General features: G+C 48.1%; 1 protein-coding gene across 1 annotated transcript in view; it reads right to left on the minus strand.

Moving 5' to 3' along the window:
* The window catches only part of CPM (carboxypeptidase M), a 51,908-nt gene extending 25,256 nt beyond the window's left edge, over nucleotides 1–26,652 (minus strand). The window contains exons 1-2 of the mRNA XM_054178454.1: nucleotides 26,630–26,652; nucleotides 26,258–26,408 (exon numbers count right to left, since the gene is read on the minus strand). Of these exons, the coding sequence (XP_054034429.1) occupies nucleotides 26,258–26,408; nucleotides 26,630–26,647 (169 nt within the window). The 5' untranslated portion in view covers nucleotides 26,648–26,652. The remainder of the gene's footprint in view (nucleotides 1–26,257; nucleotides 26,409–26,629) is intronic.
* Nucleotides 26,653–26,987: the final 335 nt, after the last annotated feature.

The following is a 26,987-nucleotide window of genomic DNA, read 5'->3' on the forward strand; positions in this document are numbered from 1 at the left end:
TAGTGCATGTGAAAAAAGATTCAGCATATAGATAAAGCTTCCTTTAATCAGTACAGCCTAGATAACTCTGGGGTTGGATCTGAAGTGAACAGCTAAGCTACCTCACATGCTTTGGATCAACTGGATGTGTATCACAAAGCCATTTTCCTCACTGCCAAATCACAACTGACTTCAACTAATTAGTGCACTGCATTTCAAGCAATCAAGACAAATGTGTGTTTCTAACTGTGTGTCCCAGGACAAGTTACAAGGCTTGGATTGGAACAGAGCCAGACCACTCAGCTTGAAGTTTGCTAGCACTGCCACGGGTCATGGCAGAGTATCAATATTCTAAACAGAGCTTTGTAAAGTGGGAATTAAGAACTTAATCCAATCTCCAGATCTAGTGGGAAAAGAAACCAAATCATTTGGAGATCATAGTATCAGTCAGGGTTGGAAGGGACCACAAGGATCATCTAGTTCCAACCCCCCTGCCATGGGCAGGGACACCTCACACTACAGCAGGTTGCTCACAGCCACATCCAGCCTGGCCTTCAAAACCTCCAGGGATGAGGCTTCCCCCACCTCCCTGGGCAACCTGTGCCAGTCTCTCACCACCCTTATGGTGAAGAACTTCTTCCTAACATCTAATCTAAATCTCCCCTCCTCTAGCTTGGATCCATCCCTCCCAGTCCTATTGTTCCCTGACACCCTCAAAAGTCCCTCCCCAGCCTTCTTGTAGCCCCCTTCAGATACTGCAAGGCCACAATTAGGTCACCTCAGAGCCTTCTCTTCTCCAGACTGAACAGCCCCAACTCCTTCAGTCTGTCCTCAGAGCAGAGCAGCTCCAGCCCTCTGCTCATCCTCATGGCCCTTCTCTGGACACCTTCCAGCACCTCCAGATCCCTCTTGTAATAGGGGCTCCAGAACTGGAGGCAGTGCTCCAGGTGGGGTCTCACCAGAGCTGAGCAGAGGGGGAGAATCACCTCCCTGGCCCTGCTGGCCACACTTCTGTTGCTGCAGCCCAGGCTCTGCTTGGCTCTCTGGGCTGCAAGTGCTCACTGCTGGCTCCTGTTGAGCTTCTCATCCACCAGCATCCCCAAGTCTCTCTCCTCAGGGCTGCTCCCCAGCCTGGATTTGTGCCTGGGGTTGCCTCGAGCCAGCTGCAGGACCCTGCCCTTGGTCTTGTTGAACCTCCTGAGGCTGTCATGGGCTCACCTCTGCAGCCTGTCCAGGTCCCTCTGGATGGATCCCTTCCCTCCAGTCTGCCTGCTGCACCACACAGCTTGGTGTCATCAGCAAACCTGCTGAGGGTGCACTCAAATGCTCAGATGCTGTAACCAGGTTGCACTCCCTGGCTTGTTCTGCTCTGAGGTCTCTTCCTACTTTTCTCCACTTTGCCCTTTACAGCTTGATTTATGGAAACCAAAATAAACCCAAACACAGCACACAGCACACCAAGACACTCCACAACACAAAACAAGAGAGAGAGAACTGTTGTTATTTCAAAGAAAGTAAGAAAGCTGTGGCTAGGGAATAAAGGGAAATGACCAGGCAATGCACCAGACCCAGACAGTACCACTCAGGCTAGGCTACTGCTTCAAAAAGGTTGCATGGAGGTCCACTCTGACCCAGAAATCAAATAAATAACTAAATAAAACCAGGCTGGCCATGTGCTGCCACTGACTTCATGCACAGGAACTGAAGCAATGCTGATCCATGTTGATGCAGTCCCTACCTTAAAAGGCACAGGAATGAGAAAAGAGGAAAGAAAGATTGATTCTCATTAGAATGCAAGGTCCAAGAACAGCTTAATCATAGAAACAATCACAGAATCATAGGACAGCCCAGGTTGAAAAGGACCTCAAAAGATTATTGGGTCCAACCTTGCATGGGAAAGTGAGCCCAGAAGTGATTGAGCATCCTGCCCAACAGCATCTACAAAGCCTGCAATGATGGGGACTCTACGACATCCTTGGAGAAGTTGCTCTGGAGAATGAGCAGGAGGAAACCTCTCCTGGTACAGCTTGGATCCATTGCCCTTTGTCTTCTCCCACATGGCTCCTTGTGAAGGGAGCACTTCTGCCCTCTTTGTGGACACACTTTAAGTACTAGGATCCTGTAAGGACAGACTGAAAGAGTTGGGGTTGTTCAGTCTGGAGAAGAAAAGGCTCCCAGGAGACCTAATTGTGGCCTTCCAGTATCTGAAGGGGGCTCCAAGAAAGCTGGGGAGGGACTTTTGAGGGTTGACTCCCAAAGCATAAATTCAAAGCACTGCAGAGTATGAAAGGGGACCACACAAACAAGGTGTGGTTCAATGAGAAGGTAAGACAATGGCAGCTATGTCTCAGGCATAGCTCACGTTCAGTTCCAGCCTGTAAGTTGTCTATGATGAGAACACAAGGAACAGGAGGGAAATAAACCTGCCAGGAGGGAAATAAAGCTGGTTTATATAGAATCAAACAGGTTGGAAAAGACCTCCAAGATCATTGAGTCCAACCTATCACCTAACACCATTTCATCAACTAAACCATGGCACCAAGTGCCTCATCCAGGCTCTTCTTAAACACTCCCATTGACGGTGATTCCACCACCTCCCTGGGCAGCACATCCCAATGGCCAAGCTCTCTTTCACTGAAGAACTTCTTCCTCACATCCAGCCTAAACCTCCCCTGGTGCAGCTTGAGACTGTGTCCTCTTGTTCTGGTGCTGCTTGCCTGGGAGAAGAGACCAACTCCCACCTGGCTACAACCTCCCTTCAGGGAGTTGGAGAGAGCAGTAAGGTCTCCCCTGAGCCTCCTCTTCTGCAGGCTAAGCAACCCCAGCTCCCTCAGCCTCTCCTCACAGGGCTGTGCTCCAGACCCCTCCCCAGCTTTGTTGCCCTTCTCTGGACACCTTCCAGCAGCTCAACATCTTTCCTAAACTGAGGAGCCCAGAACTGGACACAGGACTCAAGGGGTGGCCTAACCAGTGCTGAGTCCAGGGCAGAATGACCTCCCTGCTCCTGCTGGCCACACTGTTCCTGATGCAGGCCAGGATGCCATTGGCCTTCTTGGCTGCCTGGGCACACTGCTGGCTCATGTTCAGCCTACTGTCAACCAGTAACAGCTTTCACTGCAAGAGCAACCACTACATAATTATGGCTTGCCAGGAGAGGGAAATGATGCATAAAACCAGCATCCATGTTACTTATAGAGAATATTGTGGTGAGACAGGACGGCAACAGAGTCACTCCTTGATGAATTCTTCTGCTGATATATCACAATCACCACATAATCTTTCACAGGCTCTTTAATCCACTTTAACTATGCATGGTAACACTGGAAACATGTCCCTAACTGCACTTGGCAGCATATTCTGCAATGTCTTCAGATAATCCATCCTGACTGGCTACCTGCAAATCCAGGTTAATTGTTAGCCTGAAAGATGCTAAGACATCTTTACAGTTTGCTTTTCTTTGCAGAACTCTGCCAGGATATCTTCCCAGCTGCATCTGACACCTATTTTCTGAGGCTAAGTCAAACTATGCTTATTACTACACACAGTTTCCAATCTTGAAGGGAGAGAGAGGTGAAGAAATCAGTCCTGCCTTTATCACTCCTGGCTGTGAAGTCACACTCATGGTCAGTCTTTGCTTTCTAAGTGTTCTGGGTCTGTTACTTGTGTTCCCTGCAGAGCTCAGTACTGCCATCAGTGTGTAACAAGGGAGTACAACTGCTGCCTGTGCACACACAAAGATGGAAATACAAAGGCAATAAATGCTCATGCAACTCAGCATGGTGCTGCCAAGCTTCAATACAAAGTGATAATTTCTCCATGATAACAGTGGGGCAACACTGTCTCCTGGCAAAACACCACCACAGCTAATGAAGGACTCCAGGAGCAGTTCTCCAGGAGCAAGCACCAGCAGCACCCCTGCCCTGAGCTACTCTGATTTGCCATCACCAATTTGCCTGGAGGAGACATCATGATCACAGGCTCCCATCCTTCCAGGGGATTTTAACCACCCTGGCATGTGTTGGCAAAGTAGCACAAGTAGCTGTAGGCAATCCAGGAGGCTCCTAGAGTGCCTAGTAGACAACTTCTTAAGACAAGAAATGACCAGCCCTGCATGAGAGAATGTGTTATTGGACCTGTTGGTCACAAATGCAAGTGAAGTCATCAGGAAGGTCAAAGTCCTCCCATGGCAGGGGGGTTGGAACTAGATGATCCTTGCGATCCCTTCCAGCCCTGACTGATTCTATGAAAGTCAAAGGCAGCCTGCAGTGACAGGATGAGGGGCAATGGCTTCAAACTAGAGAGGAGCAGATTGAGATTGGATGTTAGGAACAGATTCTTTACCATGAGGGTGGTGGAACACTGGAACAGGTTGCCCAGGGAGGTGGTTGGGGCCCCATCCCTGGAGATATTCAAAGAGGGGCTCAGCAGGGCTCTGGGCAGCCTGATCCAGCTGAGGATGTCCCTGCTGACTGCAGAGAGGGTTGGGCTGGATGGCCTCCAGAGGTCTCTTCCAACCCAGACCATTCTATGATTCCCTGATTCAAGCAGGAAAACCTAAAGCTATTTTGAAACTTGCCTTCCACAAGGGGACTTCCCAACAGCACAGAATTGGAGTTACTGATACATGATTTATACAACCAGAAAAGTGTAATCAGAATGACTGATGTAGTAGCACTGCAGAAGTAGCCTTACAAGCACCAACAAATATGTGAGCTTTATTTAGCCAGGACACTGAACAAAGCAGCCTGCAGATTATGGGGAGTGATATAAATGCATCCTTTGGGGATATAAATCTTGTAAGTTACCAGCCAAAAAACCCCAAAAAGCAGCTGTCTCTGTTCAGCAAAAGCCACTCTAAGTATCTGCCTTATACCCAGAATAATCTATGTACCTGAAAGCTGGGATCAGATGTCTGTATGAACAACTGCAGTACATCAGATCCTTCCCTTAGCCTTTTTCCTCACTTTTCAGTGTAGCATGTTCTCATGGTCCACTGAGAGAGAAAGCATCCTCTGAACTCTCAGCCTGAATAAGCATTAGTAATGAAAAAAAGCTGCTACCCAAGAAGAACTAGGGCACTTGAAAGCAGGAAGTCTTCAAGGTACCTTGAAGGATTAAAAAGATGCAGGCCACTCACATGTGTTAACCAGGCATGTCTGGCAGTGTTCAGCACAGTGCATAGGTAAGCAGAACAAATCCAAGCCAGCCCAAGGCAGTATCAGACTGAAGGTCTACCATGGCCACCTCCCCATTCCCCCTGCCCCAAACTGAGATTCTTCTTGTCTGGGGAGGGGAGGAAAGGTTTTAACATGCATTTTATTTCCTCTCATTCCTTTGGTGCTTGTTAAGTCTCCTGTTTAATACAGAGATGAAAAGATGTCATACTTAGGCAAGAACAACTGTAGCCATGCTGTCCTTCAGCTATTAGAAGCATAACCCTCCCATTATTATTAATTATAATAGGAACTTAAAACCAAACAAACATCTATATAAGGAAGTGAATGATTGTTTGAAGATTAGTACTACTGATAAATGCTGTATATAGAATATCAATATATACTATAGTAAAATAGTATTAAGAATAAATGTTGCATATATAATATCAATATATTATATACTTGATATATTTATTATTGATAATAATAACAATCACCCTCCCCAAACAAACATCTATATAAGGGAGTGGATGCTTGTTTGAAGATTAGTACTACTGATAAATGCTGTATATAGAATATCAATATATACTATAGTAAAATAGTATTAAGAATAAATGTTGCATATATAATATCAATATATTATATACTTAATATATTTATTATTGATAATAATAACAACCACCCTCCCCAAACAAACATCTGTATAAGGGAGTGGATGCTTGTTTGAAGATTACAAGAGAGCTTAATTGGTACAGTGCCTGTGCAGCACTGTTTCAAAGTGTTAGGACTATTCTGTGCTCTGTATTTCCACTTGTAAACTTTACAAGTGCTAATAAAGATGGTCCCATCTCAGCCAGGTTGTGGCATTTCTGGAGAGACAAAGAACCAGCATGTTTGAGCAACAGGGACATCACCAACACAGTTAGAATAGAATAAACCAGGTTGGAAGAGACCTTCAAGATCATTGTGTCCAACTGATCATCCAACACCACCTAATCAACTAACCCATGGCACCAAGCACCCTATCAAGTCTCCTCCTGAACACCTCCAGTGATGGTGACTCCACCACCTCCCCAGGCAGCCCATTCCAATGGGCAATCACTCTCTCTGTGTAAAACTTCCTCCTAACCTTCAGCCTAAACCTCCCCTGGTGCAGCCTGAGACTGTGTCCTCTTGTTCTGGTGCTGGTTGCCTGGGAGAAGAGACCAACCTCTGCCTGTCTACAACCTCCCTGAAGGTAGTTACTATGCTAGGACCACTTCTGGTCTCCTACTATGTATCCCCTTTTTACAGGCCTAAGTTCCATCTCACCATGAGGAAGAACTTCTTCACTGTGAGGGTCTCAGAGCCCTGGAGCAGGCTGCCCAGAGAGGTTGTGGAGCCTCCTGCTCTGGAGCCTTTCCAGCCCTGTCTGGATGTGTTCCTGTGTGACCTGTGCTGGATTCTATGCTCCTGCTCTGGCAGGGGGATTGGACTCAAAGATCTCCAAAGGTCCCTTCCAACCCCTAACACCCTGTGATCAGCCTACCTCTCTCTAGAGAGAGAGGACAAAAAAGTAGTAATTTCCCACCATTTAATATGCACTTCCCTACTTACAGAGATGATATCAGACAATCCTCTCTAGTCAGCACCTTGTAAGTGGAACTGCAGCTGGATTGGATGATCTCAAAGGTCTTTTGGTCTTTTCCAACCTGGTTAATTCTATTCTACTCTATTCTATTCTAATGACCAATGCCTTATAATCAGTCTAGATGCTGTCTGTTTGGAACCAAAGCACTCAAGGGAAGGGAGTCGAAACAGCTGATGGTTTCTGTGCGTGCTTGCTTCTTTTCCTAGAGGTTTACAAATCTGTGCTCAATTGGGACATCCATAGCTGCTGTAGACACTCTCACAGGGCTTGCATCTTATGAGAATGACAACTCTTTCTTCCTCCACATACGTGACTCATCCCACTGGGCTGCTTCCAGGTCTCCTAACCACTCTTTATACACAAACACAGGAAAAATTGCCAGTCCAAAGCACAGTCTCTACGAGTTTCACTAGAGCACAAATGTCACAGGATGTCAGGGACTGGAAGGGACCCAAAGAGATCACCAAGTCCAACCCCCCCTGCCAGAGCAGGACCGTACAATCTAGCTCAAGTCACACAGGAACACATCCAGATGGGGCTGGAAAGGCTCCAGAGAAGGAGACTCCACAACCTCTCTGGGCAGCCTCTTCCAGTGCTCTGGGAAGCTTACAGTGAAGAAGTTCCCCCTCACGTTGAGGTGGAACCTCCTGTTCTGTAGTTTCCATCCATTGCCCCTTGTCCTATCCCAGGGCACAAGTGAGCACAAGCTGTCCCTGTCCCTTTCTCTTCCTTCCTGACCTTCAGCCCTCAGCTATTGATAGACATAGATCAGATCCCTTCTCAGTCTTCTCCTCTCCAAACTAAATAGCCCCAGGTCCCTCAGCCTCTCCTCCCCAGGCAGTGCTCCAGTTCCCTAAATCATCCTCATAGCCCTTCGCTGGACCCTCTCCAGCAGATCCCTGTCCCTCTTCAACTGGGCAACCCAAAACTGAACACAGTACTCAAGCTGAGGTCTCAGCAGGGCAGAGCAGAGGGGGAGGAGAACCTCCCTGGATCTGCTGGACACACTCTTCCCAATACCCCCCAGGATCCCTTTGGCCTTCTGGATCAAGGACAAAAAGCCCCAAACTGTATTTCAAAAATTCAAACACAACCAACCCAGGATGGAATCCTGCTCTGAAAGGAGCAGACACTAGCTTTATTCAGAATTGCTCCCTGAACACCACAGACATATAAAATTAGGGCTGAACAGGCTTTTCTCCACTGTTTACACTGACTGCTTTCCTATTCACTCCCATAAACCAGCAGACTATTTTCCCCTCTCATCAACTCTTGCATCTGTTACCACAGGGTTTTTTTAAACTGCTTCTGAAAAATCTGTGCTTTATTTACTGGAAAAGATGTGAAACTGGCAGGCATCTAGTAATTTGCAGAAAAGCTGCTGGCACTCAGCTCTGGGGAGGCCACACCTCAAGTATTGAGTCCACTTTGGGGCACCTCAGCACAAGAGAGATGTGGAGGTGCTGGAGCCAGGGCAGAGGAGGGCAAGGAAGCTGTGCAGGGCCTGGAGAAGAAATCTGATGAAGAGCAACTGAAGCAGCTGGGGATGGTTAGTGGGAAAGAGAGGAGGCTGAGGGGAGACCTCCTGGCTCTCTACAGCTCCCTGCAAGGAGGTTGTGGAGAGGTTGGTGCTGGGCTCTGCTCCCAGGTCATTAGTGACAGAAGAAGAGGGAATGGCCTCAAGCTGCCCCTGGGGAGGTTCAGACTGGACATTAGGAAAGTTTTTTTCAGGGCAAGAGTGGTCAGGGCTTGGAATGTGCTGGGCAGGGAGGTGGTGGAGTCCCCAAGCCTGGCTGTGTTTGCAGGGGGTTTGGCTGTGATGCTTGGGGCTGTGGTTTAGGGGTGAGCCTTGTAGAGTAGGGTTCTGGGTTGGCCTTGGTGATCCTGAGGCTCTTTTCCAACCTGAATCTTTCTGTGCTACTGCATCTATAAAAGAAAGCAACATTGCCCCTTCACAGTAGTACCACTGGATCACAAGCAGTGACTGTTTGTAACACAAGCCAGGTACAAAGACAGTTTGAAGTGCAGTTTATCCAGATTGAAGTTTTATTTGGCTGACCTTTTTACCACCAGAGGTAGAAGAGGCCAAAACTGTTCTGCCCTTTGAAGGTGAGAAAGAGCAGAAAACCAGCCTGGAGCCTCATTGCTCCTACATGGCTGAGAAGTCACTGATGCACTTGGAGAGTTTCAGTGCACTGCAGGGTCTCACCATGAGACTTGCTATGCATATCCTGCAAAATTCCTTGGCAGATCTCAGGTATTTTTTGCTCCAATAGGAACCTCCAAACAGTGCCAACCTTGCAAGGTTCAACAGGACTAAGTGCAAGGTCCTGCATGTAGGCTGGGGCAATCCCAAGCATCAGTATAGGCTGGGCAGGGACTGGCTTGAGAGCAGCCCTGAAGAAAAGGATTTGGGGGTGCTGGGGGATGAGAAGCTCAACAGGAGCCAGCAGTGAGCACTTGCAGTCCAGAGAGCCAAGCAGAGCCTGGGCTGCAGCAACAGAAGCAGAGCCAGCAGGGCCAGGGAGGGGATTCTCCCCCTCTGCTCCACTCTGCTGAGACCACAGCTGGAGCAGTGTCCAGTTCTGGAGCCTCTGTTACATGAAGGATCCGGAGGTGCTGGAAGGTGTTCAGCAGATGATCAGAGGGCTAGAGATCCTCTCCTATGAGGAGAGACTGAGAGAGCTGGGTTTTTTCAGTCTGGAGAAGAGAAGGCTCTGAGGAGACCTAATTGTGGCCTTCCAGTATCTGAAGGGGGCTACAAGAAAGCTGAGGAGGGACTTTTGAGGGTGTCAGGGAACAATAGGACTGGAAGGAATGGATCCAAGCTAGAGGAGGGGAGATTTAGATTAGATGTTAGGAAGAAGTTCTTCACCATAAGGGTGGTGAGAGACTGGCACAGGTTGCCCAGGGAGGTGGGGGAAGCCTCATCCCTGGAGGTGTTTGCAGCCAGGCTGGATGTGGCTGTGAGCAACCTGCTGTAGTGTGAGGTGTCCCTGCCCATGGCAGGGGGGTTGGAACTGGCTGATCCTTGAGGTCCCTTCCAACCCTGACAATTCTGTGACTCTGTCACACACATCTGGACACTGAGAAGCAGAATCCTACAAAGGGACACAGTGGGCAGCTTCACCTCACAGCACCACCCTCCTCCCCCAGGCCTTTCTTTTGAAATTTTACTTTAAAAAAGGCTAGAATGAGCAAAAAGAAAGAGCCCTGACTTTTCTTTTAATAATCCCATCCTTATCATCACCATCCTCTGTTTCTAGTTCACTTCACAAGCTATATTAGTTTGAGCAGTTGCTTCCAGATTCTCTCTCAAAGTGGGGAGCAAAATGTCTCCTTGGAAGCATTAGTTCCTGTTCTTTAGGAAAGGCAACAGATGCTGCAGGGAGCTAAGTTTCTGGCTGTGTTACCACCTACAAACCAGAAGAACTCAGTCCCTTTGTCTCTGAGGAAAGGTGCTTTGGGGGCCTTTGTTTCTTCTTGGATTCTGAGATCAGCCTAATGCAAGCATGCATCGAAGCAAGCTTTGTACTTTAACCTACTTTAGGGCCACCACAGTTAGGAAATAGGCTCTGCCCGAAGCAGCCAGGGTGCACCTTGCTAGCAGTGCATGCTGGGGAAGTACTTGGCACAAGCTTCCCAGGGGGGGTGCAGAGTCTCCCTCTCTGGAGATAATTCAAAACTCACCTGGATGTGCTCCTGTGTGATCTGCTCTGGGTGATCCTGCTCTGGCAGAGGGCTGGGACTGGATGAGCTTTTGAGGTCCCTTCCAGCCCCTGAAATTCTGTGACTCTGTGATGATTCTGTACCTACTCTACTCCCAGACTTTTCTCTGTTCTAAAAGCCTGCTGGACCACTCTTGACTTTTGAACTGACACAGCAGGAATCCACTTCTTACTGAGAGCACATTTTGCTTCAATTCTAGCTTTAAGATAAAGTTTACTTATGCAGCCCTGCTCTGGTTCTGCTTGAGTGCCTCAGGTAACTGCAAGACTCAGAGATATTGGCTAGGAACAAACAGGAAATGTCACTGAAACTGCCCTAAATCCACTGTGTGCTCAGTGTGCTCCACAGCAGCTACAGACAGTACATTAAATAACTGAACTGCCATGGACTGACCTTTCCCAGAACAACAAGTAAACATCAAGCTGCAGATTCATCTGCTTGGTAGCATCCTCTAACCTTTTGCTCACATCTCAACCACTCTGCCACAAAAAGAGGACTTTACAGGGAGGAAAGCATCTCAGCTGGGAGGGGAAGTTTGCTACAGCCAGCCCTGTGCACTGAGTTCATCTCCATGAGCTCCCCAACGTAAGAAAATGTTCTGGAAGCAGAACTAGCAGTCATGTGCACATCCAGCTTTCATTCAAAGAGAACCAAACCAACCAACACACCAAAAACAAAACCACCCACCAAAACCAAAAAGCAAACAACAAACCCAGTCTTAAATAAATCACTAAAACATCTCTATCTGTCTCCTGTGCAAAACAATGCATGGAACAATTGCCTCAGGAACAAAGGCTTCAGGCTAAGAACTTATATCTTGCCTATCAACTACTTAATGTATTATGAGTAGGTCTCCCTTTGTAGCCATGTGGAGTGGCTGAACACAACATGCCATACCATAGCCACACACAATAAAGCTTTAAATTATGACAACTCTGAGAATCAGCAACACTGGCAGCTCCAAGAATTTACAGCCAGGGGTCCTAGTCCTCCCCTTGGGGATGCAAGTTGCTCTCCTCATTTGTGGAAGGTGACTAAAAAGCTACTAGAAACACTTCTTCCACACAGGGTTAACCCTGAAATGGGGTACCAGGGATACATTACTGCCCTATCCTCAAGCAAGAGGAGAATGCAAACAGATTGACCACCCACGCTACACAACAGGCTTGGGGCGGTGTGGCTGGAAAGCTGCTTGGCAGAAAAAGACCTGAGGCTTCTAATGGACAAGCAGCTGAATAGGAGCCAGCAGTGTACCCAGGTGGCCAAGAAAGCCAAAGGCATCCTGGCTGGGATCAGCAATGCTGTGTCCAGCAGGAGCAGGGGATTGTCCCCTGGCACTCAGCTCTGGGGAGGCCACACCTCCAGTGCTGGGTCCAGTTTGGAGCACCTCAATCCAAGAGAGATGTGGAAGTGCTGCAGCCAGGGCAGAGGAGGGCAAGGAAGCTGGGAAGAGCCTGGAGAAGAAATCTGATGAAGAGCAACTGAAGGAGCTGGGGATGGTTAGTGGGAAAGAGAGGAGGCTGAGGGGAGACCTCCTGGCTCTCTACAGCTCCCTGCAAGGAGGTTGTGGAGAGGTTGGTGCTGGTCTCTGCTCCCAGGTCATTAGTGACAGAACAAGAGGGAATGGCCTCAAGCTGCCACTGGGGAGGTTTAGACTGGACATCAGGAAACATTGTGTTTCAAGGTGATTTGGCTATGGTGCTTTGGGCTCTGGTTTAGGGGTGAGCCTTATAGAGTAGGGTTCTGGGTTGGCTCTTTTCCAACCTGAATGCTTCTGTGATTTAGGTACAACAACAGCATGGACTAAGAGTTTTATTTCTTTTTAAGCAAGTCTGCCATTAGAATTTGTTTAAAAACTAACAACATGGTACTGAAGAGGCAATTCAAACTACACCCCTGTGGTGCACTTTGATCACTGATCATCAGCATAGATACAGGTGCAGCTTGAGACTGTGTCCTCTTGTTCTGAAGTCCCTCCCCAGCTTTCTTGTAGGTTCCCTTCAGATACTGGAAGGCCACAATTAGGTCTCCTCAGAGCCTTCTCTTCTCTAGACTGAACAGCCCCAACTCCCTCAGTCTGTCCTCATAGCAGAGCAGCTCCAGCCCTCTGCTCATCCTCCTGGCCCTTCTCTGGACACCTTTCAGCACATTCAGATCTTTCTTGTAATAGGGGTTCCAGAACTGGACACAGAGCTCCAGGTGGGGTGATTAAAGCAAATTATTTTACTTTCACTGCAGGAGAATAGGAGCAGGCTCAGAGTAAGTGATTGCATCTAAGAGTAATGTCTTGACTTAGCAATCTTTTAAACCTCTGACACTGATCATTACATTTTTTCCTAAGTTATTTGCACAAAAAAAAACAACCATAAAAGCTTAAAAAAGAATGCATTAAAGCCATAGCTGTAGTGACAGGAATGCAATGTTGAGCCATGTTATCCTCAGGAAAAAATCTTAGTACTTGGCTATCAGAAGACTGCTTGCACACAAACTACCTGGGTCACATTACACTACTGCTGTTGCAAAGGCAGGAGGTCTGTGGCTTTTCTCCTGTAAAGAGACATCCTAGAATTAGTTTAAATGTGAACCATCTGTACCTAAATTGCTAGAGGATACAGTCAGATGAAATGTGAAACTACATTTGGTTTTGACATGTCCTGGTTTAGGATGGGACAGAGTTAATTTTCTCCCTGGTAGCTGGTACAGTGCTGTGTTTTGCATGTAGTGTGAGGATAATGTTGATAAAACACTGTTGCATTAAGATAAGCACTCCTTGGCAACAAGGAAGTTAAAGATTTTTCAGCTTCCCGTGTTCTGCCAGTGAGGAAGCAAACAAGAAGTTGGGAGGGTGTATGGCCAGGACAGCTGACCCAAATTAGCTATAGGAATACTCCATACCCTAGTATTACATACCACAGAACATCATGCTCAGTATTTAGACTGAGGGACACTGGTCAGGAGGGGCAGATCACTGCTCAGATCCTGCTTTGGATCCCAGGATGTTAGGGGTTGGAAGGGACCTCTGGAGATTTTTGAGTCCAACGCTCCTGCCAGAGCAGGACCACAGAATCTGGAACAGGTCACAAAGGAACACATCCAGATAGGGCAGGATCACCCAGGGGAGTCCACACAGGAATGCATCCAGATGGGTTTGGAAAGTCTCCAGAGGAGGAGACTCCTAAACCTCTCTGGGCAGCCTCTTCCAGTGCTCTGTCACCCCCACAGCAAAGAAGTCCTTCCTCATGTTGAGGTGGAACCTCCTGTGCTGTAGTTTATATCCACTGCCCTTTGTCCTACCACAGGGTGCAGCTGGTAGTGAGCAATGCATTGTGCACCACTTGGGGTTTATTTTTCTCTTTCTGCTACATTCATTTTCCTTACAATTATCTTATTTTACTTAAACAGTTTGGAATTCAGCAAATGAGTTTTGCTTCCTCCCCCACCCCACTTCTCCTCCCCATCCCGCTGTGGGTGGAGCAAATGGGCACAGTGCTTAGTTGCCAGCTGAGGTAAAACCACAACAGAGCACTTAAGGATTTCTTTTCTTAGTTTCAGTCAGGACAAATGGACTTAAAAGATAAAGTAGTAACTGCAAGTCCTACTGAAGCACATGGTTTATCACCCAGTATCACAGTAGAGCAAAGCTCTGCTGGAAGCTGGAGATTTTGAACAACACAGGCTAATACTTTGTGTTTTTAAAGTCATGGGTAAGCCTTGACTAGATAATCCCTGAAGGAGTCAGGCCTCCTGCTCTGCTTTTTTTTCCCCCCCTTCCCATCACAGTGACTCACATAATATGCTGCAAATAGAGTTTACAAGGCTGTTAGGACAAAGTCCATCTGTGAAGAAAAAAACCCTTGCAATTAGAAAAACTAACCCATAAATCCACCCAGATTCTCCTAAATACGCTTCCAATATGCCACAAGTATGGACAAAGACTAGAATAAAGATGGCTAAGAAGGAAAGAACACCAAAGAGAACAATTGGTACATAACAGGGGGGAAATAAATCAGTGGGGGGGGGGGAAGGGGGGCAAACAAGAGGGGGGTCAAAGCTTGACTACGACGATTACGTTTTAGAAGGGCCATTTTAAAAGGAAACTCTGGCCTTGAGCCAAGTGAATTCAGTGTGCTTTACACCAGCTCCTCAGAGTGCAGGAAGTCTCATTCATTCCTGCTGCTAAACAGGATCCCTGAAAATCTCAATGCTTCTGTTATCTACACACACCACGCTCGTGTGTTGAGACTGCGGTTCGCAGTCCCAAGGAAATCGGTGGGGTGGGAGATGAGGAGGGCGGAAGGGGGATGCACAAGTGAGGACTGGAGACAAGAGGAAAGCCATCTGCAGCTGTCATTCAAGTGGAACAAACCAACACTCTTCTGCACAAACATAACTCACATCATGTAAGCCCAGGCAAAGAACCTAACTGCAATATTCCCTTGGAAGGCATCACGCTCCCTGGGGGTTTTCCTCTAGAGAATTTGTTTTCAAGTTGAAGAGAGCCTTTTTGCCTTTTAATCACCTGTTATTTCTGCCTTCTTTTTGAACACACTGCTACTCCAGTTCAGTCTGTATCATCATTTGATAATGGGCAAGACTGAGAAACTTATCTCAGAGTACACTGGGCTGTGTGCAGCCTTTTCTTTCTATTTGTGTACAGTGCCAGGACCCCTGAAACTCATCTCCTAAGAACCACTCCAGTAGAGTACAAACATTTTATGGACACAAACTTCAGTTTTGTTTTCTCCAGCACTACCATTTTTTTTCCCCTGGTGTTCTGAAGAAAGTAAAGCCACCCAGAGTATATGTTCCTAATGTAAATTCAGTTTTCAGTGCATTTTATTGGTGATGGTAGTAACCCAGGCTCTTTCCATGCCATGTTACAAGAAATGCCTGAAAATAAGTTCCTGTTTTTCATTTCCATGTTTCAGCTACATATTATCAACATACAGGCCAGACAGGTATAATGTCTGGTCTTCTGTTATTAAGCATTCTCACTGGCATGCAATGAAGCTGAAGTTAGCACTTGTGGCCAGTAGCCTCCTATAAAAGTCTAAAAGTATCAATCACACTGTATCAGAGGACACAGTCTCAGGCTGCACCAGGGGAGGTTTCGGTTGGATGTCAGGAAGAAGCTCTATACAGAGAGAGTGATTGCCCATTGGAATGGGCTGCCTGGGGAGGTGGTGGAGTCACCATCATTGGAGGTGTTCAGGAGGAGACTTGATGGGGTGCTTGGTGCCATGGGTTAGTTGTTTAGCTGGGTTGGATTGGTTGATGGGTTGGACACGATGATCCTGACGGTCTCTTCCAACCTGGTTTATTCTATTCTATTCTAGAACTGTCAAGAGATCTAAACTGATCCCTGTCACCAATCTGGGCACAGGTTCCACTAATGATTGTGCAGAATGATGTCAGGGGCAGGTTAATTGCCTAGGTTCTCTCTTAACTCTGTTAGCAGGCAAGCACTGGTACACTGCTGCACCAAGTCCTAATCCTTAGTGAGCCCTTTGGCAGGGAGCCCTGGCGAGTACACCTTCCCTGTGGCACATGGTACGCTCTGTGCACACAGCCATGTGGAAGTCCTGCATAGCATCATAGAATTGTTAGGGGTGGAAGGAACCTCAAGGGGCATCCAGTTCAACCCCCCCTGCCATGGGCAGGGACACCTCACACTGGATCAGGTTGCACAGAGCCACATCCAGCATGGCCTTAAAAGCCTCCAGGGATGAGGCTTCCACCACCTCCCTGGGCAACCTGTGCCAGTCTCTCACCACCCTCATGGGGCACAACTTCTTCCTAACATCCAGTCTGAATCTACCCACTTCTATTTTTTTTCCATTCCCCCTCGTCCTGCATGGACTTTAAAAACCAAACCAACCAAAGACACCACCCCACCCCCTGCATGCTTCAGCCTCTCTGTTTATAGAGCAGGGATGGCAGAATGCTGATAAGGGAGATTTTCTTTGGCCCACCAGTCAAAGTTAGCAAAGTTCTTAAGATTAATGGGTGGAATGTGCCAGTTCAAGGGCAACAGAGAGAGTAATTGAATAGCAAACAGCAGAATGAGATTAAACCATGGTTGTCCCCTTAAAAAATAAAACCCTTTCAGGACAGCCCTTCTGAACTAAGCTGTTCCTGCAAATTTCTAACTCAAACCCCCTTCCAGTCTGGTCAGCTTGGTTTGGGCTTTGTCTCCTCAGTTCCAGCATCTGCCAAAGAGATGTTCAGCTGTTAAACCAGCTTTGAAGCTCTTCGCTAGGTAAAGACAGAGTTCCTTTACCCACACACAAAACACTTGCTCAGTGAACAGGAGCTGGCCTAAGAATGGTGCTTGCAATTGTTCCAGTTTGAGTGGAATTCTAACAATGCAGACTTGCCTCCAGAGAAGGCAGACCTTAAGCAAGCTGTAATCAGCTTGCCGTTGCTCTGGTGCAATCTGCAGTGCATCTGAAAAGAGCTGTTTTAAGAGAGTGTGAATCTACTACCAAAGCCACTCAGCCATTTCAACAGCTGCTTGGCTTGGTTCTCCTGATAAGGTTATTAGGCCTATCAGAACCCTGCAGTCTGCTTCCCACCACCCTGGTTTTCTTGTCCACTAAGAGTAACAGCAAGCTTATCTTGAACAAAAAAGGCCACAGATAATGCACATACATCAAATGTTTTCTTTTTGATAACACACACTAAGGGTTGCCTTGCTGAGCAGCCAGTCTGGTTTTTGCTGGGGGGGTATTAGGCAGGACAAGTTAATAGAGTTACACCAGGTCCTGTTCTCCAGGCTGAGACAGCTCTGCCGCTTCCTCTACCATTACCCAGCGCACACTGTGCCGAGCTTGGGTATTGCGTGGGCTAGAAAACAGCTCCTGCCAAAGGTCTTTTACAGGCAGATTCAACAACACTTCTGGAAGTATAAAAGAATCAAAGGATTTTCTGGGCCATCATGCATCTATATCTATCCACCTGCAAGACCACATCACAGGATCACAGGATGTCAGGGGTTGGAAGGGACCTAAAGAGATCATGGAGTCCAACTCCCCTGCCAGAGCAGGGCCATACAACTTAGCTCAGGTCACACAGGAACACATCCAGATGGGCCTTGAAAGTCTCCAGAGAAGGAGACTCCACAACCTCTCTGGGCAGCCTGTTCCAGTGCTCTAGGACCCTTTCTGTAAAGAAGTGCTTCCTCATGCTGAGGTGGAACCTCCTGTGCTGTAGTTTCCATCCATTGCCCCTTGTCCTGTCCCAGGGCACAAGTGAGCAGAGGCTGTCCCTTCCTTCCTGACACCCAGCCCTTGTGTTCAGGTGGAACCTCCTGTGCTGCAGCTTACATCCACTGCTCCACGTCCAGATCTCTCCCAAACTCACAACCACTCCCCTCAAGATTTGCAGGTGACAAATTTGCCCACTGAATTAGAACAAACACTCAGCTTTGTTAGCCAACAGGCTACATTCATTCTAACTTCCTTCTGCCCCTGCTGAAGTACAATAGCTTAGCAAATGAGATACATAATTAAATATCATCACTTCCACATGTACAGACCCAGAGACTGAATAATCCACAGGCAGTCTAGAACGCATTCTTCCTGGGAATCTAGCAGAGATGTTGACATAGACCTGATGGAGCAGGTCCAGAGGAGGGCCATGACAATGATCAGCAAGTTGGAGCACCTCTGCTACAAGGACAGGCTGAGGGAGCTGGGGGTGTTCAGCCTGGAGAAAAGAAAGCTCCAGGGAGACCTAATAGCAGCCTGCCAGTACCTGAAGGAAGCCTACAAGAAGGATGGGGAGAGTCTGTTTATAATGCCTGCAGTGACAGGATGAGGGACAATGGCTTTAAGCTGGAGAAGAGCAAGTTTAGATTGGCTGTCAGGAACAAGTTCTTTACTATGAGGGTGGTGGAACACTAGAACAGGTTGCCTGGAGATATTCAAGGTGAGGCTCAACAAGGCCCTGGGCAGCCTGGTCTAGTTGGGGATGTCCCTGCTGACTGCAGGGAGGTCAGACTGGATGACCTTTGGAGGTGCCTTCTGCCCCAGACCGTGCCATGATTCTATGTTCCCAGCAATCAGTCAGAGTAGCAGTGAATTTCCATTTGCTGTTTTAAACCACCACAAAATGGATTGACCATCTCTTACTTTGCCTTCCCCTGAGGCTCTAGGTACTGGTTCTGGTGTGTACACTGCTGTTATAGCCTGCTTATATCCCAACACATTTTGTACATCTCACCTCAAAATTCATCTGTGACACATCATACTTGACTGCCTACCTTTTGTGCAGAAGTGACTGGGTAGTGGGAGAAAGGGAAGCACTCTCCTTCTTTAACCTTGACCTTAGCAAGGCTTTCAACAGAGTCACACCCTCCTCTGCTCAAGCAGGGCCACCTACAGCTAGTTGCTCATGACTGTTTCCAGATGGCTTTTGAATATCTCCAAGGATGGAGAATCTGCCAGTTCCAGAGCTCAGTCACCCTCACAGCTGGGAACAGATGGATTAGCTGAGCAGGCTACAGTGAGGTCAGAATCGTAAGCTGCCTGGACTGAGCATTTGGTGGTTCAGGTGACAGCAAATTATTAGCAGCATTTCTCAAGGGTCAATACTGAAGCTGATACTGTTTAACATCTTCATCAGGGGCAGGGCTGGCATGCAGAAGGGCCCTAACAAAATGAAAGAATTTCTCAACAACAAACTCATTTAGTTTGACAAAGGCAAATGCAAACTCCTGCATCTGGAATGGAAGAAGCCCATACTGAGATTATCAGCTCAAGAAGGTAACTCCATGCTTGTACAGGCTGTAGACTGGTTAGAGTGAAGCTCTGCAAAACAGGGGCTGCTTGGTATGGGAGCAATGCCCAGGTGGACAGGATAAATGAGTCAGTATTGTGTTCCTGCAGCAACCTATATGCTGGGCCACATCAGCAAGAACAAATCCCAGCACCCTGAGGACAAAATATGCCCCTCCACTAAGTATTAGTACAGCTACACACAGAGTACCATGTCCAGCTAGGAGTTCCTTACACAAGAGGAACAACATCACACTGGAGGAAGCCCAGCAATGGGTGACTAAGATGATCACATTATGTCTGAAAAGAGACTGGAGATCAGTTTGTTCAGCCTAGAGGATGAGACAGCTACAACTTTCAGCTACCTAAAGGGATATTATAGAGAAGACCTAACCAGAACTTCATTAGACATACACAAGAAAAGGGCAGGTAACAACTCAGCAGCAAGGGAAATCCTAATTGGATGCAATAAAACACAGGTAGGTGAGCACTGAATAGGGCACTTGGTGACCTTGCAGGATCTCCACCCCTGCAGATATTCAACACTTGGGTGGAGAAAGCCCTGAGCTTCATAATCTTTCAAGCAGCTGTGCTCTGAACAGGAGCTCAAACTAGATAGCCTCCAGGACTACATTACTTTATTACCTGCCTGAAGCAAGTGAGGTTTCTACCATAAAAAGTGTTTAGATCTTTCCATTAAAGAACGAGAGGCAGTCACTTCCTGAAATAGTAACACACAGGTCCCTATCATCCTCCAACACCTGGGCTTTGAATAGTCAATTCTATGCACCCACAGAGCTCTGGGTACTGCATCCACTTCTGGAGTCTCTATTACAGGAAGAATCTGAAGGTGCTAGAACTTGTCCAGAGAATGGCCACAAGCATGAGCAGAGGGCTGGAGCTGCTCTGCTATGAGGACAGACTGAGGGAGTTGGGGTTGCTCAGTCTAGAGAAGAGAAGGTTCTGAGGAGACCTAATTGTGGCCTTCCCGTATCTGCAGGGGGTTCCAAGAAAGCTGGGGAGGGACTTTTGAGGGTGTCAGGGAGTGACAGGACTGGGGGGAATGGAGCAAAGCTAGAAATGGGAAGATTGCAGTTGGATGTTAGGAAGAAGTTGTTCCCCATGAGGGTGGTGAGAGCCTGGCACAGGTTGCCCAGGGAGGTGGTGGAAGCCTCATCCCTGGAGGTTTTTGCAGCCAGGCTGGAGGTGGCTGTGAGCAACCTGCTGTAGTGTGAGGTGTCCCTGCCCATGGCAGGGGGGTTGGAACTGGATGCTCCTTGAGGCCCCTTCCAACCCTGACAATTCTGTGATTCTATGCCAGCCAAAAGTCAAGCCTTTACTTCACATTCATCATTAATCCAAGTCTAAAGGGCAGTGTACAGTACTAGATTGTTAGGGGAAGAGTATAGGGATGCTGCCTGGTTGTAGGGATGAGGTCAGGAAGGCCAGGGTGTGGTTGGAGCTGAACTTGGCAAGGGATACAAAGAATAACAAGAGCAGCTTCTACAGGCATGTCAAAGAGGGAAAAGGAAAGTTAAAGGAAGCCTACCGCCAGATGAGCAAGAAGGGTGAGTTAGTAACAACAGGTGAGGAAAAGGCTGAGACTTGTAACAACTTTTTTGCCTTGGTCTTCACTGGCAACCTCTCTCCTCACACCTCCCAGGTTGAAGGGCCACAATATGAGGACCCCTTCCCACTCTAAGTGAAGACAAGGTTCATGACCACCTGAGGAACCTGAACATACACAAGTCTGTGATGAGATGTGTTGCGATATAGACCCTTCTCCCACAGAGGTGCATTCCACAGTCCTGAGGAAGTTGCCTGATGCAGTTGCAAAGGCACTCTCCATGACATTTGGAATGTTCCTGGCAGTCAGGTGAAGCCCCTGCAGACTGAAAGAAACAAAACATTGCACCCATTTTTAACAAGGGTAGAAAGGACAACCCAGGGAACTACCAACCTGTTAGCCTCACCTCTGTGCCTGAGAAGACCATGAAACAGATCCTCCTAGAAGATCTGAGAGGGCAGATGGAAGACAGGGAGGTGATTTGAGACAGATACCATGGCTGTACTAAGAGCAAGTCCTGCTTGACCAATTTAGTGGCTTTCTACAATAAAGTGACCACATCAGTGCACAAGGAAAGGGCAATGGATGTCATCTGTCTGGACTTCTGCAAGGCCTTTCACACAGTCCCCCACAACATTCTTCTCTCCAAGTTGGAGAGATATGGATTTGATGGGTGGACAAGGAATTGGCTGGATGGTTGCACCCAGAGGGTAGTGGCTCAACGTGCACATGGAAACAGGGGACAAGTGGTGTCCCTCAGGGGTCTGTACTGTGAAAGCCAATGGCATCCTGGCCTGCATCAGGAACAGCGTGGCCAGCAGGAGCAGGGAAGTCATTCTGCCCTGGACTCAGCACTGGTTAGGCCACACCTTGAGTCCTCTGTCCAGTTCTGGGCTCCTCAATTTAAGGGCATTGAGACACTTGAACATGGCCAGAGAAGGGCAACAAAGCTGGGGAGGGGTCTGGAGCACAGCCCTGTGAGGAGTGGCTGAGGGAGCTGGGGTTGCTTAGCCTGGAGAAGAGGAGGCTCAGGGGAGACCTTGCTGCTCTCTACAACTCCCTGAAGGGAGGTTGTAGCCAGGTGGGGGTTGGTCTCTTCTCCCAGGCAACCAGCACCAGAACAAGAGGACACAGTCTCAAGCTGTGCCAGGGGAGGTTTGGGCTGGATGTTAGGAAGAAATTCTTCCCAGCAAGAGAGATTGGCCATTGGACTGTGCTGCCCAGGGAGGTGGTGGAGTCACCATCACTGGAGGTGTTCAGTAAAGGCTTGGATGTGGCACTTGGAGCCATGGTTAGTTAGTCATGAGGTGCTGGGTGACAGGTTGGATCTCTGAGGTCTTTTCCAACCTGGCTGATTCAATTCTATTGTATTCAGTGTTGTTCAGTATCTTCATCAATGCTATGGACAGTGGGATTGAGTGCACCATCAGCAAGATTGCAGATGTCACCAAGCTGAGTGGTGTGGTTGACATACCAGGTAACAGGATGTCATCCAGGGGCACCTGGACAAACTGGAAAAATGGGCCCAGGTGAACCTCATGAGGTTCAACAAAGCCAAGTGCAAGGTCCTGCACCTGGGTCAACACCATCCTCATTATCAATGTATGCTGGGAGATGAAGTGATAGAGAGCAGCCCTGCAGCAAATCACTTTTGGGTACTGGTGGATGAAAAGTTGGACATGGACTCCCAAGAAATCATGGAGATCAGGGGACATCCCTGAAGACTGGAAGAAGGCTAATGCCACCCTCATGTACAAGAAGGGTTCCAAGGAGGACTGAGGTAAGTCTAGACCCATTAGCCTCACTTCAATCCCCAGGAACAAATCCTCCTGGGGACTGCCAGGAGCTGATGCATGCAATTGGAAAAAGCCAACATGCATTCATCAGGGACAAATTGTGCTTGATAAACCTGATGGCCTTCTATGACTAAGTAACTTGCTCAGGTGATGCAGGGCAAGCAGTGGACATTGGCTACCTGGACATTTCCAAGGCTTTTGACACAGACATCCACAATCTCCTCCTAGACAAACTGACACATTATGGCCTAGAGAAGTGGTCTGTGTGGTGATGGGGAACTGGCTTGACAGGCCATACCCCAGAGGGTGGTAGTAAATAGTTCCTTCTCAAAGCACTGATCTCATTTTTATAGTAATTAAATGGATGTCTGTTTCTCCCCATCATTAAAATCCATTTTGCTATCACAGTTCAGCTGATTGCTAGTGGGACACAAAATAAACCTATACAAGGAAGGGCACATCCATGTGCACACACACATTCTTGGTTTTGTCATCTTATGTAAGAAAAGAGGAACAGAACTTCAGCCTGATGACTAAAACCCAAACCTTGTTTACACAAAAATTATATAACCACTGCCATGACAAAACTTTCTTTCAACATGAGGGGGGGAAGAAAGAAAGAAAGAAAGAAAGAAAGAAAGAAAGAAAGAAAGAAGAGAGACTCCAATTCAGTTCTATCCCCTACCATATTGCAGGGGACTTCAGAGGCATATTTCATAGAACTAGAAATATCTTAATTAAAAAAATAGAGAAATACAGAAGATTTTTCACTGTCCTTCTGCTTTATATGGCACTGAGAAAGCTTCCACTGTCCACCCATTCCATTCAGAGGAATGCTACATGCACACAGGACATGCAAAAAGCATAACTTACCACTTTTTAGAGGTAGATTTAGATTTATACAAGATATTAGTAAAACACTCTTTATAGTGAGAGTGGTAAGACACTGGAACAGGTTGTCCAAGGAGGTTGTAGATGCCCCCTCCCTGGAGGTGTTCAAAGCCACGTTGGATGAGGCCTGGGCTAGTAGAAGGTGTCTCTGACTGTGGAACTGGCTGATCTTTAAGGTCCCTTCCAACCCAAACAATTCTATGAATCATGGCATGGAGCTGGCAGAACAAGGGAGAGTCCACATAATTATCTTTTCTCACGCAGTTTGGCAAAGCAGGAGGCAATACACCAAGATGTGAATGAAGTTACAGTGCATTGCTTGATCCCAATCAAGAGATCTTCATGCTAATGGCACTCAGACAAGTTAAACCTTTCATGTTATCAGCTTTCAGATGCCTAGATAGGTAAGTGCCAAAACTTCATTCTCTCAGGTTAGATGAAAGATGTTGTCCTACCTTCACAAAGATAAGCCAGCAGAGTTCACACCAGAGAAGTCAGAATCTAGTCCTACCATTAAAACACTAGCTAAGTCCCTTTGAGGCAGGAACATGAAGATATGGTTAATAAGCAGGATGTACTGGAAGGAAGCATACTTCTAGAGACCAGCCTTCTCCCAAGTGGATGAATAACATAATCCATTATGATTCTGCCTTTGATGAAGCCAATAACACAGCTTAAGTAACTTTAAGACTCCTTGTTTAGTTTGAGCCTTCCCATGAGACTTTCTGAAGAGTGAGTGAAGACATGCACAGAGACCAGAGCACATATGCACAGCAACATGACAGCTGTTTGATACCTCTCTTCAGCTGAGAGCTATGTCCTAGACAAATGCAAGAATACTTCAAAAACCTGAAGATGCATGTGGTAACAGCAGGAGGAGGTACAAAAAGAAACTAGCAGTGATTTTCACCATTTTCTACTCAGGAGAAGTTGTAGGTTTTGAAAAAAACCCACAAGCATAGATTGGTAACAGATGCCCCAACTATCTCCTTCCAGTGGTAGGAAATGGAATTAGAGGAACAGATGGCACTTCTAAAGAATGAGCTTCTGTTTGGTTGTACACCTCTTTATCAAAGCCAAAGAATGATCTTGAGGTGCTGGAGCAGGTCCAGAGGAGAACAATGAGACTGGGGAAGGGACTGGAGGGAAGGTCTGATAAGGAAGAGGCTGAGGGAGCTAGGGGTGTTCAGCCTGGAGAAGAGGAGACTCAGGGGGGGACCTTATCACACCCTACAAGTACCTGAAGGGAAGCTGTAGTAAGGTGGGGGTCAGGCTCTTCTGCCAGGCAGCTTGTGAAGCTGTGCCAGGGGAGGTTTAGGTTGGATGGTAGGAAGCAGTTCCTCACGGAAAGGGGAATTAAACACAGGGATGGACTGCCCAAGGAGGTGGTGCAGTCACTACCCCTGGAGGTGTTTAAGGCAAAATTGGATGTGGCAATTAATGACATGGTCTGATCAGTGTTAGGTCATAGGTTGGACTTGATCTCAGAGGTCTATTCCAGCCTCAATAACTCTGTGAAGTTTCTGAATTAAAATACACTTTCTGGGGGTATTTTTGGTTGCTTGTTTTTCTTAAAATTAGACATTCTTTACATGCTGATAAATACTAAACTTTTTAATCTCTTTAAATAAAATGTGCTGTGTGGTTGGTTGGGGTTTTTTTTTTTCCTTTCCTATAGATTTATTATTAAAAAATACTAGTCAAAAGGATCTGGAGGCACTGGAAGGTGTCCAGAGAAGGGCCACGAGGATGAGCAGAGGGCTGGAGCTGCTCTGCTATGAGGACAGACTGAGGGAGTTGGGGTTGCTCAGTCTGGAGAAGAGAAGGCTCCAAGGAGCCCTTATTGCCTTCTAGTATTGAAGGGGGCCTACAAGAAAGCTGGGGAGGGACTTTTTAGGGTGTGAGGTAATGATAAGACTGGGGGGAATGGAAAAAAAATAGAAATGGGTAGATTCAGATTGGATGTTAGGAAGAAGTTCTTCACCATAAGGGCGGTGAGACAGTGGAACAGGTTGCCCAGGGAGGTGGTGGAAGCCTCATCCCTGGATGTGGCTCTGGGCAACCTGATTTAGTGTAAGGTGTCCCTGCCTACGTCAGGGGGGTTGGAACGAGATGCTCCTTGAGGTCCCTTCCAACCCTAACAATTCTGTATAAGGCAGGAAAGACTACTACTGATTTCAGCATGGTAGGGTCTGAGATTGAATCCCAATTCCTCACTTACACGACCTCGTATCAGTATGGAATCTGCAATCTGTTTTCTAGTCAGTCCAGACTGACAGGAATAATAGGTAAAGGCCAGAGAGAAGATATTTTTAACATAGCCACACGTTGGAAAACACACGCTCCTATTACAGCCCCACCTAGACTGGGCACTCAGCAAAGAGGGGACCACACATTTCTTTTCAAGCTCTTGGAAGCCCTGTTTCTGAAACTGCCACTTAGGAGGTTTCCGATTCACAGGGGAAAAGAAGACAGAAAGACAGACAGAAAGACAGAAGAATTTCTGCCCTAGCTGAGGCGTCGCGAGTGTCATCAGCGTTTGTTATTCACGCTTAGGCAAAAGGAAGTGGGAACTTCAGAGATCGAAGCGGAGAGGCGCCGGCAATCAGACTTGCGATCAGAGCAGCTCCCGCCGCCAGCAAACGCGCCCGCAGCCACCTTTCCCTCACGCTTGTCCCTCCTTAAATAAACCAGCAAGCCTTCGCCTCCCCGCCCTCGCCCTCACTCCCTACCTTCCACCGAGCGTCCGATGCTGTGCAGGTGGGTGAGGGAGGGGTACTCGGCGTGAACCCCCTTCAGGTACGCCTCCAGCTCCTCGGCGTGGTGGTACTTGAAATCCAGCGCGGCCACCACGGAGATCAGGCAGAGGATGCCCACCACGTCCTAGAAGGAAAGAGATGAACCAAACAGCCGGAGGGGACCGGGGGGGGGGTGGCTGTTACCCCCGCCGAACGGGATGAGGAGGGAAGGATTCCTCAGCGGGCTCGTCGCTGTGGCGGCACAGCCGGGGCAGCGACAAGCCGGCGGAGAGAACCCCCTCCCCGCCTCAGCCCTCCTGCCCTCAGATCCAGCAGGTGCCTTCCGCCCACAGCCACCGCTCCTACCCCGGCGGCCGCCCGCATGCTGCTGCCGCCGCTCCTCACAACTGGAACCCCAACGCCGGGCGGGGGCCGCCATCCCCAGCCGCCAGCCTCGCCCTGCCCCTGACTGACGCAGGCTTCATCCACTCAGGTCCCCTCGACCCGCCCAAGGGGCAGAGGAGCGGGGGCTCACACCCCTCCCCTTCTGCCCTGCCTCTTTCCCGCCTCGCCGACGGCGCTCACCTGTGCGCCGCACGGCAGCTGCCGGCCGCGCGCCGGCCAGCGCAGCCCCCCCCGCGGCAGCCCCCCCCGCGGCAGCCCCCCCCGCGGCAGCCCCCCCCGCGGCAGCCCCCCCCCGCGGCAGCCCCCCCCCGCGGCAGCC

Source organism: Dryobates pubescens, chromosome Z, assembly GCF_014839835.1.
Source record: "Dryobates pubescens isolate bDryPub1 chromosome Z, bDryPub1.pri, whole genome shotgun sequence".
NCBI classification, from domain to species: domain Eukaryota; kingdom Metazoa; phylum Chordata; class Aves; order Piciformes; family Picidae; genus Dryobates; species Dryobates pubescens.